Here is a 13,826-nt window from a genome sequence, read left to right as displayed (position 1 = left end):
ACATGCCTAGCGGAGATAGAGCTAAGTAACTATCCTTAAACTAAATGTTTTTTATATATTAGGCATATCAAATAAATTTTAAATCTCTTAGTGTTGAGACGTTCAAATTCCTCAACACTCACCACTGTGTTGCCAGGCAAACTGCCTCAACACAATTTTCCTCTTAGTGTTGAGACGTGAAAAATCCTCAACATTCACCATTGTGTTTCCAGGCAAACTGACTCAATACATCTCTCATATTACTGTTGATACGTTCAAATTACTCAACACTCACCATTGTGTTGCCAGGAAAACTGCATCAACACATCTCTCCTCTTAGTGTTCAGACTTTCAAATTCCTCAACACTCACCATTGTGTTGCCAGGCAAACTTCCTCAACACAGATCCCCTCTTAGTGTTGATATGTTCAAATTCCTCAATACCATTGTGTTGCCAGGAAAACTTCCTTAACACATCTCACTTCATAGTGTTGAGACGTTCAAATTCCTCAACACTCACCGTTGTGTTGTCAGGCAAACCGCCTCAACACATCTCTCCTCTTAGTGTTGAGACGTTCAAATTCCTCAACACTCACTACTGTGTTGCCAGGCATGCTGCCTCAACATACCCTCCTCTTGGTGTTTAGATGTGAAAATTCCTCTCACTATTGTGTTGTCAGGCATACTACCTCAACACGTTTTTCTCTTAGTGTTGAGACGTGCAAATTCCTCAACACTAACTACTATGTTTCCAGGCATGCTGCCTCAACACATCCTTTCTCTTACTGTTGAGATGTGTAAATTTCTAAACACCACTATTGTGTTGTCAGGCATACTGCCTCAACACGTTTTCCTCTTAGTGTTGAGACGTGCAAATTTCTCAACACTCACTACTATGTGACCAGGCATGCTGCCTCAACACATCCTTTCTCTTAGTGTTGAGACGTGCAAATTCCTCAACACTCACTAATGTGTTTCCAGTCATGCCGCCTCAACACACCCTCCTATTGGTGTTGAGATGTGCAAATTCCCAACACCACTATTGTGTTGTCAGTCATACTGCCTCAACACTTTTTCCTCTGAGTGTTGAGACGAGCAAATTCCTCAACACCACTACTTTGTTTCCAGGCATGTTGCCTCAAAACATCCTTTCTCTTAGTGCTGAGACGTGCAAACTCCTCAACACTCTCTACTGTGTTGTCAGGCATGCTGCCTCAACACATCCTTTCTCTTAGTGTTGAGACGTGTAAATTCCTCAACACTCACTACTGTGTTGCCAAGCATGCTGCCTCAACACATCCTTTCTCTTAGTGTTGAGATGTGCAAATTCCTCAACACTACTATTGTGTTTTCAGGCATACTGCCTATACACGTTTTCCTCTTAGTGTTGAGACATGCAAATTCCTCAACACTCACTACTGTGTTGCCAGGCATGCTGCCTCAACACATCCTTTCTCTTAGTGTTGGGACGTGCAAATTCCTCAACACTCACTACTGTGTTACCAGGCATGCTTCCTTAACACACCCTCTTCTTGGTGTTGAGACGTGAGAATTCCCAACACCACTATTATGTTGTCAGGCATACTGCCTCAACACGTTTTCCTCTTAGTGTGGAGACGTGAAAATTCTTTAACACCACTACTGTGTTTCCAGGCATTCTGCCTCAACACATCCTTTCTCTTAGTGTTGAGACGTGCAAATTCCTCAACACTCATTACTGTGTTGCCAGGCATGCTGCCTCAACACATCCTTTCTCTTAGTGTTGAGACGTGCAAATTCCTCAACACTCACTACTGTGTTTCCAGGGATGCTGCCTCAACACACCCTCCTCTTGGTGTTGAGATGTGCAAATTTCTCAACACCACTAGTGTCGTCACGCATACTGCCTCAACACGTTTCCTCTTAGTGTTGAGACGTGCAAATTCCTCAACACTCACTACTGTGTTGACAGGCATGCTGCCTCAACACACCCTCCTATTAGTGTTGAGATGTGCAAATTTCTCAATACCACTATTGTGTTTTCAAGCATACTGCCTCAACATGTTTTTCTCTTAATGTTGAGACGTGCAAATTCCTCAACACTCACTACTGTGTTGTCAGGCATGCTGCCTCAACACACCCTCCTCTTGGTGTTGAGACGTGCAAATTACTCAACACTCACTATTGTGTTGTCAGGCATACTGACTCAACACGTTTTTCTCTTAGTGTTGAGACGTGCAAATTCCTCAACACTCACTACTGTGTTGCCAGGCATGCTGCCTCAACACATCCTTTCTCTTAGTGTTGAGATGTGAAAATTCCTCAACACCACTACTGTGTTGCCAGGAATGCTGCCTCAACACATCCTTTCACTTGGTGTTGAGACGTGCAAATTCCTCAACACTCACTATTGTGTTACCAGGCATGCTGACTCAACACATCCTTTCTCTTAGTGTTGAGACGTGCAAATTCCTCAAGACTTACTACTGTGTTTCCAGGCATGCTGCCTCAACTCATCCTTTATCTTAGTGGTGAGATGTGAAAATTCATCAACACCAATATTGTGTTGTCAGGCATACTGCCTCAACATGTTTTCCTCTTAGTCTTGAGACGTGCAAATTCCTCAACACTCACTATTGTGTTTCCAGGCATGCTTCCTCAACACATCCTTTCTCTTAGTGTTGAGACGTGCAAATTCCTCAACACCCACTACTGTATTTCCTGGAATGCTGCCTCAACAGACCCTCCTCTTTGTGTTGAGACGTGCAAATTCGCAACACCACTATTGTGTTTTCAGGCATACTTCCTCAACACGTTTTCCTCTTAGTGTTGAGACGTGCAAATTCCTCAACACCACTATTTTTTTGCCAGGCATGCTGCCTCAACACATCTTTTCTCTTAATGTTGGGACGTGCAAATTCCTCAACACTCACTATTATGTTTCCAGGCATGCTGCCTCAACACATCCTTTCTCTTAATGTTGAGACGTGCGAATTCCTCAACACTCACTACTGTGTTTCCAGGCATGCTTCCTCAACACATCCTTTCTCTTAGTGTTGAGACGTGCAAATTTCTCAATACTCAGTACTGTGTTGCCAGGAATGCTGCCTCAACGCACCTTCTGTTAGATCATTGCTCGGTCGAACTCGTATGCGTTGTTATCTCAAGTATGTTTGTCAATGTTAGTGATTAAAACTATAAGTCTTGATTTCTAGTCTATTATAGCTAAGTCTCGGACTAGGATAAAAAGTGTAGTTGAGCTCAAGGATTTCATGGCGATTCATAATACAAGTAGAATAACTACTCAAGGAACCGGTGGAACTTCTCGACAAAAAGGTATGTGAAGACTTGAACTTATCTGTCACTCAAAAGTCTATCTACTCTATCTCCTACTCTTTGAGACAAGAAGTCGTATGCTATATATATAGACTTGGATTATACACATCTGGTATTTCGAGCCGAGTATACCTCGCCTATCTATATCTCGAAATATATGTTGGTAAGCTTTTTGCTTTAACCGAGTTTATATTTACCATGTGACGAAAGTCATAATATGTTTCAATCATCTTGAAAATTGTTTTGACGAGAAATGGTGTAACAACTTATAACGTCCTCTAAGAATGTTTCAATGATTGGAATGAGAGTTTAGATTACATAATTAATGGTGGACATAAGCATTATTATGGAAGCACATTTATGTATAAGTCCTATTCCTTGAACCAAAGTTTGCAAACTTTGTAGATCAAGAGAACCGGAAATGGCATGAGCCAAGTCCGCGAACTGCCGAAGTTATCAAACCCGAGAATTTCTGCTGGAGTTGACAAACTACTTGCGTGAAGCTAAGTCCGCGAACTCAGTCCGCGAACCCATTCCGCAAACCGGCGAAGTTCTCAAACTCGAGAATTTCTGTTGGAGTTTGTAAACTCTACCCGGTAACTTGAGTCCGCGAACCTAGTCTGCGAACTTGAGAAGGTTATATATCTGAAGATGATTTCTGAACTTAAACTTAAAAAGACTAAGGAATGCAGTTTTCAAACCGTGGCTATAAAGTTCATGAACGATTCAAGTGAATCAAATCATCTTTGCTTCAATTGTGTCTTGTGTGGTACATGAGATTTCCTTGCAATTGAACAACTCTCTAACTAGTTTATTTTGAAGTCATTTGAACTAGTTATGGTGAAGAAGAACGTGGTTGATATGAAATGCTCATATGGCTAACCTTTTGGTTAACTATTGTTGAACCAACAAGTGCATACGTTTGGGTACGGTTAACAAACCTAGAAGCGTGCATTGTCAAGTGTGTGTAACAAGCTAAGTTTTCGATACAACGGTTGAGAAATATTAGCTTGAATCTAAATCAGGTTCTCATCTAATGGTGAATATTGAATGCTTTGTTACTAAGCTAACATTGATTGCAAACCCTGATTTGAAAGACTATATAAAGGAGACATCTAGTATTGTGCAAAACTAATCCCCACACCTTACGTGTGATACTAGTTTGCGTGCTAGAGTCGATTCTCCTTTAACCTTTGGTTTTATAACGACTTAAAGGCTTCATTGGGATTGTGAAGCCAGACCGATACTACTTTTATCGTAGTTGTGTGATCTGATCTTGCATCTTCTATCGTACGAGTACAATCAGATTGATTGGCTTGAATTGATATCTCCGATAGGAAAGATTTAAAAAGTAATCACAAACATCTTCGTCTCATTGTTTGTGATTCCGCAACATCTTTTTTCGCTACCATACGTTTAAGATTGTTGTGAGGTGATTGATAACTCTAGGCTATTCTTCGGGAATATAAGACCGGATTATCAATTGGTTCTTGTTCACCTTGATTATTATCAAAATACGGAACAAAACCTTTAGGGATTATCTGTGGGAGACAGATTGATCCTTTGATAGACTTGTCTGTGGGAGACAAATTTGTTTATTGTCAAAGCCTGCGATTTTGGGTCGTAGCAACTCTTAGTTGTGGGTGAGATCATCTAAGGGAATCAAGTGCACAGTATCCTGCTGGGATCAGAGGCGTAGGGAGTACAACTGCACCTTCGATCGGTGGGAGACTGATTGGAGTTCAACTACAGTCTAGTCCGAAGTTAGCTTGGAGTAGGCTAGTGTCTGTAGCGTCTTAATACAATGTGTGTTCAATCGGGACTAGGTCCCAGGGTTTTTCTGCATTTGCGGTTTCCTCGTTAACAAAATTTCTGTTGTCTATGTTATTTCAATTTCCGCAATATATTGTTTTATCTTTATAATTGAAATAATACAGGTTGTGCGTCAGATCATCAATTAGAGTAATCCAACCTTTGGTTGTTGATTGTCATTGATTGATCCTTGGATATTGATCTTTGGTTCCTTGCATTTGGTTAGAACTCGCAATTCCTTCTTGAGTAAATCAAATCAAGAGAGAGATATAAACTCGTGGATATACTTTTAATTGATTGAGTCTTGTTGATTCTCTTAAAAGTATATTCGAGATTGTTCATACAGATTGCTAAGCGAAATATTGGGTGGTGTTGTTAGACCCCCGCCTTTTCACCCTCCTCTTGGTGTTGAGATGTGCAAATTCTTCAACACCACTATTGTGTTTTCAAGCATACTGCCTCAACACGTTTTCCTCTTAGTGTTGAGACGTGAAAATTCCTCAACACTCACTACTGTGTTGCCAGGCATTCTGCCTCAACACACCCTCCTCTTGGTGTTGAGATGCGCAAATTCCTCAACACCACTAGTGTGTTGTCAGGCATACTGCCTCAACACGTTTTCCTCTTGGTGTTGAGATGTGCAAATCAACACCACTGTTGTGTTGTCAGGCATACTGCCTCAACACGTTTTTCTCTTAGTGTTGAGACGTGCAAATTCCTCAACACTCACTACTGTGTTTCCAGACATGATGCCTTAACACATCCTTTCTCTTAGTATTGAGACGTGCAAATTCCTTAACACCACTACTGTGTTGCCAGGCATGCTTCCTCAACACATCTTTTCTCTTAGTGTTGAGACGTGCAAATTCCTCAACACTCACTACTGTGTTGTCAGGCATGCTGCCTCAACACATCCTTTCTCTTAGTGTTGAGACGTGCAAATTCCTCAACACTCACTACCTTGTTTCCTGGCATGCTTCCTCAACACACCCTCCTCTTGGTGTTGAGATGTGCAAATTCCTCAATACCACTATTGTGTTGTCAGGCATACTGCCTCAACACGTTTTCCTCTTAGTGTTGAGACGTGCAAATTCCTTAACACTCACTACCGTGTTGCCAGGTATGCTTCCTCAACATACCCTCCTCTTGGTGTTGAGACGTGCGAATTCCCAACACCACTATTGTGTTGTCAGGCATACTTCCTCAACACGTTTTCCTTTTAGTCTTGAGACGTGCAAATTCCTCAACACCACTACTGTGTTGCCAGGCATGGTGCCTCAACACATCCTTTCTCTTAGTGTTGAGACGTGCAAATTCCTCAACACTCACTACTGTGTTTTCAGGCATGCTGCTTCAACACATCCTTTCTCTTAGTGTTGAGACGTGCAAATTCCCCAATACTCACTACTGTGTTTCCAGGCATGCTGCCTCAACACATCCTTTCTCTTATTGTTGAGACGTGCAAATTCCGCAACACTCACCATTGTGTTTCCAGGAATGCTGCCTCAACACATCCTTCCTCTTAGTATTGAGACGTGCAAATTCCTCAACACTCACTACCGTGTTGTCAGGCATCACTGCCTCAATACATCATAGTGCTGACAGCTCCACCTCAACACCCATCTTTGTAGTCAGGGATCAAATTCCTTAACACTCATCAGTCGAGGCTCCACTACATCGTTTCAGTGTTCTCGGCCTCAACGTACCAGAAAAGTGATTGTTGCTTGCCTCGACGTTTCATTAAACATGTTCTGCTCAAAGGCCAAGACGGCCTCTCTCTACTGGTAATGTCTGTTTACTCTTCTCATAAATTCTATTTCCGTCTGTCACCATATATTACTTACCTCGCAACAATGTCACTGTTACGTGCTAAGCAGGGGACTTAATGTTGATGGTGGTTTTTAGTTCAGGGTTAAAGTCGTAAAACCCTATATTTAGCGTTGACATCCTGCAAAGGAATAAAGGGAGTTTGAAATAACGAGTGCTCAAACCTCTTTACTTATACATGTATTAAACAACTCAGTATATATATGAAATTCATTCAGAATGGTGCGCGTAGTAGAATATTCTGTGAATTCTATTTTATGCCAGCATTATTAACTAATGCATGACTCGCCTGGTATTTTTCCATGCTATGTTCCCAGCCGAACTCTGGATACTGACATGACATGATGATCAATGCTCAATCTCAGCAGAGTAGCATGAATCTCCCGAAGTGCTAGCATTGGGATGTGCACAAAAATACTCATACATGCTACATCTCTCTCTGACAAAGAGATCAACGCGTTCACACACTTTTTAATTAAAGTTAGCGTGATCGAACGCATATTTATTCTTAAAGAAAATCTAGACTGTTAATATCAGTCTCAGAAACGATCACGGCCACACAACTTGGTCGCACGATTTAAAAAGCATAGCTTACTCCTCACAGAACTAGGAAATCATCGTAGTGACCACCGGCGGGCCCACTAGTGCCCTATTTGATCGAGTAGTTCTCTGCTCATTCACAAACACTTCCAACGTCGGCCCAAACATGGGTATTCGCGCTGCATAAAAATAGCTCAAACGAGCTGAGACTGACAAAAAGGGTCTCAAGAACGTATCACGTCCATCCAACTTCACCGGCCTAGTTGGACGACTTGGATCACATCTTGAGCGATCAAGGATATGCCAACTTGTTCACTGTTAGCCCAACTCCTCCCTTGGTCGATTGACCTGTTCACGATAAAACCAGAGCGTATTAAACCATTCTCCCAAAGAAGGCTGAACGCGCTGCTTTGCAAAACCCTAAAAATACGTTTGCGGCAACACACTACTGCCGCAAATTGATCATAACCTTCCATCTTCGCCAGCCAAATCGAGTGGCTTAGATCTACTTCTGGATGGCCCAGGAGATGTCAGCGTGCTCACCGACAACTCGTCTTTGCACGACGTCGATTGACCTGCTCAAACCAACACGCAACGCCTCGGATCGCTTGCTTTAAAGAGAGTTGGACGATCGATCTCTAAACCCTAAAAATTGGGTCAACATCATTGAACAACTGCCGCAAATCGATCACGACCATCCAACTTCGTCAGCCTAGTTGGACGGTGTAGATCTATTTTCAGAAAACTAACAAAGTAGTATGACGACCATCGGCCTTCACTCCTCCACAGGGAGTGATCGACCAAGTGGAAGTTCTCCCATAGGGCACTCGAACGATCACCCAAAAGAGGTTGATCGCGCTACCCTTTTAAGACACTCAATCCGTGACTGATTCAATCGAGCTCAAGAACAACGATGTATCATGCACATCGATTATTTTGAGCTGCTTGCTTAAAAGCGATGCTTCACATGCATCGAATACATACGATATTTTATAAATATCGGCTTCATAAATAACTTAGTTATTTAACCTAATAGTGTCATGTGTTATTCTTTGCGGCATGTCCCACAACTTGACCCACCTACTCGAGACATCAAACATGTCACAAACTGGGGGATACATACTGGGGTACTGGTCTGGCGGTTTACAGCGTGCGGCGTGCAACGTCTCCATTACGAGAATGTGTCAGGAAAGACGGACGGTTATCAGTAATGAGAGTAGTGGGAGAAAGTGTGATCAGTCATCCCTCATAACCGAAACCCGATGATCACTACCTTCCACACAAACCCACTTCTCCACTACTTCATTTCCTCCACTTCCTAAGAGATCAGGCTGTGCTCAATGACTTATATAAATAGATTTTCAATCCATTTCAAAAGGGAACAAGAAAACACAAGTATCCAGAAACCATTTTTCTAATACGAGTGATAAAGAACCACACCTTCGCAATTCAACATCCTGATCTCAAACACCTTCTCTGCTTCCCTCCTAAGATCAACCTTTCTCCTTCACCTTGTGACCGAATTGAATCTGGAACTGCCATTTCTTGGTTTAGGCCAGAGTCTTACAGATTGATCTCTCGAACTCAAAAGTACTCCCGTGCAGTGCATTTGTTTAGGGTTCGAATTCGTTTCTCATCAACACACCCCAAATTACCAAAAACAGAAGAACCAGTTTTTACCGTCAAACAGTATGCAAATCACAATTATTGATTTATCTTTAAAAAAAAATTCAAAAAATTAAAAAATAATCATAAACTAAAACATAATTAGGAAAAAAAAAATATTAATTAAGAGTAACTACATAATTTATCCACCTTCCTTTTTTTTCTTTTACCCTGCTACCACTACTTCTTCCACCCCTACCATTAAGGTCACCCCTCCACCAGTCACCAACACTAACCACAATTATCGCCACTGCCTCCACCACGTTCTCCCACCATCACAACCACCTTTAATGTCTATTTAGATAGTTAATATCAAATAATGGAATTATGTCTATTAGATTAATTAATGAAACATTTATTTAGGAATACTTATCAATAGAATTTTATTAGTAAAATTTAATAGGATACTAATAATATAAATTTTAGATTGAGCAAACCATATATCATTGATTTATGTTCTTCCTAGATAAATCCTGATCGCTCTGTATCTAGGCTAAGTTATCCAAACTGTGCTTTGTATTCTAAATTTTCTAGATTTGTTTAAATGTGTACATATTTGTACACCAGTGTAAACTGAGATTTTAAAAAGTGGAAATTATAGTCATACTGGTACTCATTTCTGAATATATAAAATTTGTGAATTGTGGACAAACGGTATGAATGATAAATTATTTTTAATTATTGTTATATTATTTAAAGTTGTTGACATCATCATGAATCACTTTGGACTAAACTGTAAATATTTAAACTAAGTTGTAAATCAGAAAGGTTACTTATGTATTTTCCATATTTTAAATAATTTTTGGACTAAACTGTATCTAGTTAATCCGGGATGGACTAATCCGTATTTTTTAACGTGTTTTTGGACTAAACCATTTCTTTTCCCTTTGTAAAAGGCCTCAGCCATACATCACACCTGCGGCGCTGTTTTAGGACCGTGTCCGTCCCCATCACCACTTTGTACTCTACTTGAATTCAGAAACTCATACCCATAAATGTCGTCATTGGAGTAGTTAAAATCATCGATTTTTAAGCTACTCGATACACGCTAGTTTGCCGTGGGGATTGACAATTCCTCACGGATTCAGAGTTTCGGCAAACTTTAAGTCATATTGTTCGAGTTTTGGCAAGTTCCAAGTCAAATTTTCTCACTCCAAATCTCTAGTAAGTATATCCGAGCATTCGGCCGAATTTTGGCGAGTTCCTCGCTCCACAACCGAGTAGGAGCAAGGAGCGAATTAAACTACTTCAGCCATCATCAAATTAACTCATTCGGAAAAGCATTAGAAATCGAATAGAGTACAAAATCATGACTTACTTTCAACATATTCATCATCATAAATCAACGAGTCTCCTATACATATGGTTTACATGCCCATGCATAAATGAAGCTTAACATAACATGAAGTTTCATGAAAACAAATGAAGGGTTATTTATAACCCTGTTAATATTTGCAGAAACGAATAAAAAATGAAAACTCTATCCCTTACTTAGATCAAGATGTCTTTCGCATTTTGTAAGGTTCCCACGAAATTGACTGTGCAGCTTTTCTTCTCTTCTTGCATTCTGTTGTTTCAGAACTATATCAAGGTGGGGAAGGATTTGATATGAAGGAAGTATATAGTTGAGCCATGCAACGATCTAAGGAAGGAAGTGCTGCGGACTATATCTGGTTTTAAACTGACGGCCAATCTTTCCTGATGTCAAAGGTGTAGTTCATCTCTAAGTAGCGTTTATTATCATCATCCACAAACTGCAAGTACGAATTGGGAGAGTTGTAAATAACTTTATAAGATTTTAGTTGGAGCTCAAAAGCAATAACTCAGAGCAATGCATAGTTTCTAATTCCAATGACAAAACAAGAAGGTTTTTTCTTTACTTTTCTCCAAAGAACTGAACACAAAATCACAGTTACACGCTTAACCATATTTTGCATAGACAATCTCTTTAGTTTTCAGATACGATTTTTCTGGAACATTTCATCATAATAGGGTCGCTACACATTTGCCAAACTTTCAGTCCGCTATTAGGCTTATAGGTTCCCCATAAACAAAATATCAAAATCAAAGCTATAAGTTCTTTTCCCAGTGAAAAAACAATATCATTAAGAGCAAACTGAGTCCAGAATTGATAACTTTGGAGGGAATTCTTTCTTAAGACTTGCATTTTATATATAAGCAATGAACAAAAGGAAAAATATAGTAAAATTGAGTCATTTGAATGCTTTTGTATATAAAATTTCCAATTTGATGTACATATGCATATGCCATATCATAATGTTGGATACTGAAAACTTGGTGGTGGGAACTTGTAATAACACAAGTGTCACTGTCATAAATCTAGGTGTATAACAAGCAAAGTGATGTAAGAGCATTTCTTGGCAACTTTCCGATTTCTTAGCATATGAATTAAGAGAGAGCTCACTACTTTTGTTCTAGCAGCAGTTTTATTGTTGAACAAAACAAAAACAAAGAGAAAGCTTGGTACCTTTGTTCTAGCAGAATATGATCCTCTAGCAAAAATACCAGAAGGAGTGATTTCTTCAGGCATCTCATGAGTGTATGCCTCTGCTTGAGGACTGAAAACTCCAAGCATTTCTTTTCTTCTATCAACTAAAGTACAAACAATGTTCCAAATCAATTATATCGCAGACGATGCATACTGTTTGAAAACTTAATCTTACAATGATTCATTAGTAGATGCTAATAAAATAAGGTTGTTTTCTTGAGGGCAATAGAAACAAATGCGACAAGAAATGGGTTTTTACCTTTCATCCCAGTTTTCCAAACTGTGTTGGTATATTTTAGGCCAGAAACAATGTTGCTGTTGACTGTGAACGAGAATTTTAAGCTGTAACGACTACCTTCCTTTAGGGTAAACCATAAACCTTTTGGGTTACCAACCTCAGGAATTGATAAAACAAGATCAGGCCTATCAGGGGAGAGAATCGCAAGACTAAGGATCTTAACATCTGGTTCCAGAGATTCTGCAGTAATAGAAACCAACCCATGAATTTTAAGCATTCCTAGGAATTGCAAATCAAATGAACAGTCTACCCAGTACCAACTACCAAGCTTATTAGGAAGCATTACAAAGTTCAAACTGTGTGCACCTATCTCTAATAGTTATGGCAATTTTTCTGCTTTTCTGAATAAAGCTCCCTATCCGCATTGCAAAAATGATTTTGGTACAAGTGATCACGAAGTATATTGAAATTAAACAAGCAAATGGCCTCATCAAAGTATACTAAAAGAAATAGAGAAATGTGCTTCAAATTTCAACCTTTATCCCAAACCATTTTATTTTCATATGAAATACATTAGTAATGTGCAGTGAGAAAATTCAAATAATTTACAAATTTGTAGATATAAGAGGAGATTAAGTACATGACCTGCTAGTCCTAGATGGCAATTGAGTCTCATTTACTTGAGGTTAGTAATTCGAGTCCACGGGCTGACCTATAAAAAAAATAAAGAAAAGAAAAGGAAATGTAAGTACATACCTCCAACAGTTTCAAGATCAACACTTCCAAGTAGCTGCTCTTTCCACCTTCTTAGACTCTCATCTTCCTGAAATCACAAACACAAATAAATTTCTATGAGGTCTAATCTATTAATTATCAAAACAAAATCATGATTTCAAAAATACCAGCATTAGTCAACTGAGCAAACCTTATCCAATTCAAGTTGTTGTTTGATACTTTTAGGAGGACCCAAATCTATCTTCTCGTCATCGTCATCGTCCTCTTGATCAGTAGTATAAGCAGAAGTGCAGTCTTTCCTTTGTTTCTCACTTATCTTCTTGTCTTCTGATGCACTAACAACATCATCTTGTGCTTTATCAGTTTGTAGTGTTGTTGTTACTTCAGAGACTCCTCCGTTGTTCATATTTGAACCCTCTTTTGCATCATCAAATTTCATGTTTTCAGACAAATTTGAGGCACCTCGAACACCCAAAGACATCAGAAAAACATCACCCACGGGAACAAAACCCACTAAATCAAATTACAAAACCCCCCAAAACCAACAATTAAGAATAGCAGCAACACCACCCCACAATGGAAAATACTCAAAATCAGCTCTATGTGGGAAGACTTTTGGTATTCTTGTGAAAATGGAAACCCGCCCAAAGAACTATCAAAGACGAACCAAATTTGCCATTTTTTCAAAAATGTAGAAAGTCGTTGAAAATTGGAGACAAGAACAGAGCGAGATGAGTTGGTTGAGACTTGAGAGAGGTTTGATGAAGCATGAATAATAGGCGGGGAAGTGAATGTGTATATGTGATGGAAAGAGAGATGTGGAGAGATCGTGAAGGGCACTTAGCAAGATTACATTATTCACCAAGGGCACGATTGATGATTAATTTAAAGAAAGACCTAACAACAACAATACTAATGCACAGCCTGATATTGGGTGGATAGTTTGCTTGACTTCTGATTTCTGACCCTTTCATCCCTTAAAATTCTACGTGTTCAGATGGTTAGGGATTAAGCCTAAGGCTGTGACTCTTATGGAGAAAAGAAATTGGACAAAAGGAACACAAAACTGTGGTTTAAAGTTTGGTTCCCTTTCTCTATGTTCGAAAATACGGAACGTTACAGGGAAGCGCCTTGCTGAAAAAAGTAAAAAAGTGAGAATCCAATCGTCCCTGAAATATATTATTAATCGCCCCAATTTTGAATGAAA

General features: G+C 39.6%; 1 protein-coding gene across 1 annotated transcript; it reads right to left on the bottom strand.

The window, feature by feature from the left end:
- Positions 1-10,432: 10,432 nt before the first annotated feature.
- On the bottom strand, positions 10,433-13,597 carry LOC113353039 (rho GDP-dissociation inhibitor 1-like). The gene is made up of 5 exons (XM_026596758.1): positions 12,810-13,597; positions 12,641-12,707; positions 11,906-12,124; positions 11,626-11,750; positions 10,433-10,891 (listed from the first exon to the last, which is right to left on the bottom strand). The coding sequence occupies exons 1-5, from the start codon at positions 13,098-13,100 to the stop codon at positions 10,814-10,816; spliced, it is 780 nt and encodes a 259-aa protein (XP_026452543.1). The 5' UTR covers positions 13,101-13,597; the 3' UTR covers positions 10,433-10,813.
- Positions 13,598-13,826: the final 229 nt, after the last annotated feature.

This window comes from Papaver somniferum, chromosome 2 (genome assembly GCF_003573695.1).
Source record: "Papaver somniferum cultivar HN1 chromosome 2, ASM357369v1, whole genome shotgun sequence".
Taxonomy (NCBI): Eukaryota; Viridiplantae; Streptophyta; class Magnoliopsida; order Ranunculales; family Papaveraceae; genus Papaver; species Papaver somniferum.
This window is presented reverse-complemented; position numbering and strand designations above follow the sequence as displayed.

What these genes read in the sequence shown, in the direction of transcription:
- LOC113353039 (XM_026596758.1), bottom strand. Translation starts at nt 13,100, where the DNA reads ATGTCTTTGGGTGTTCGAGGTGCCTCAAATTTGTCTGAAAACATGAAA. An exon ending in TGATCTTGAAACTGTTGGAG is followed by an intron (nt 12,125 to 12,640) that starts GTATGTACTTAC and finishes CTATTACTGCAG; the next exon opens with AATCTCTGGAACCAGATGTT. An exon ending in TTGGAAAACTGGGATGAAAG is followed by an intron (nt 11,751 to 11,905) that starts GTAAAAACCCAT and finishes TTTGTACTTTAG; the next exon opens with TTGATAGAAGAAAAGAAATG.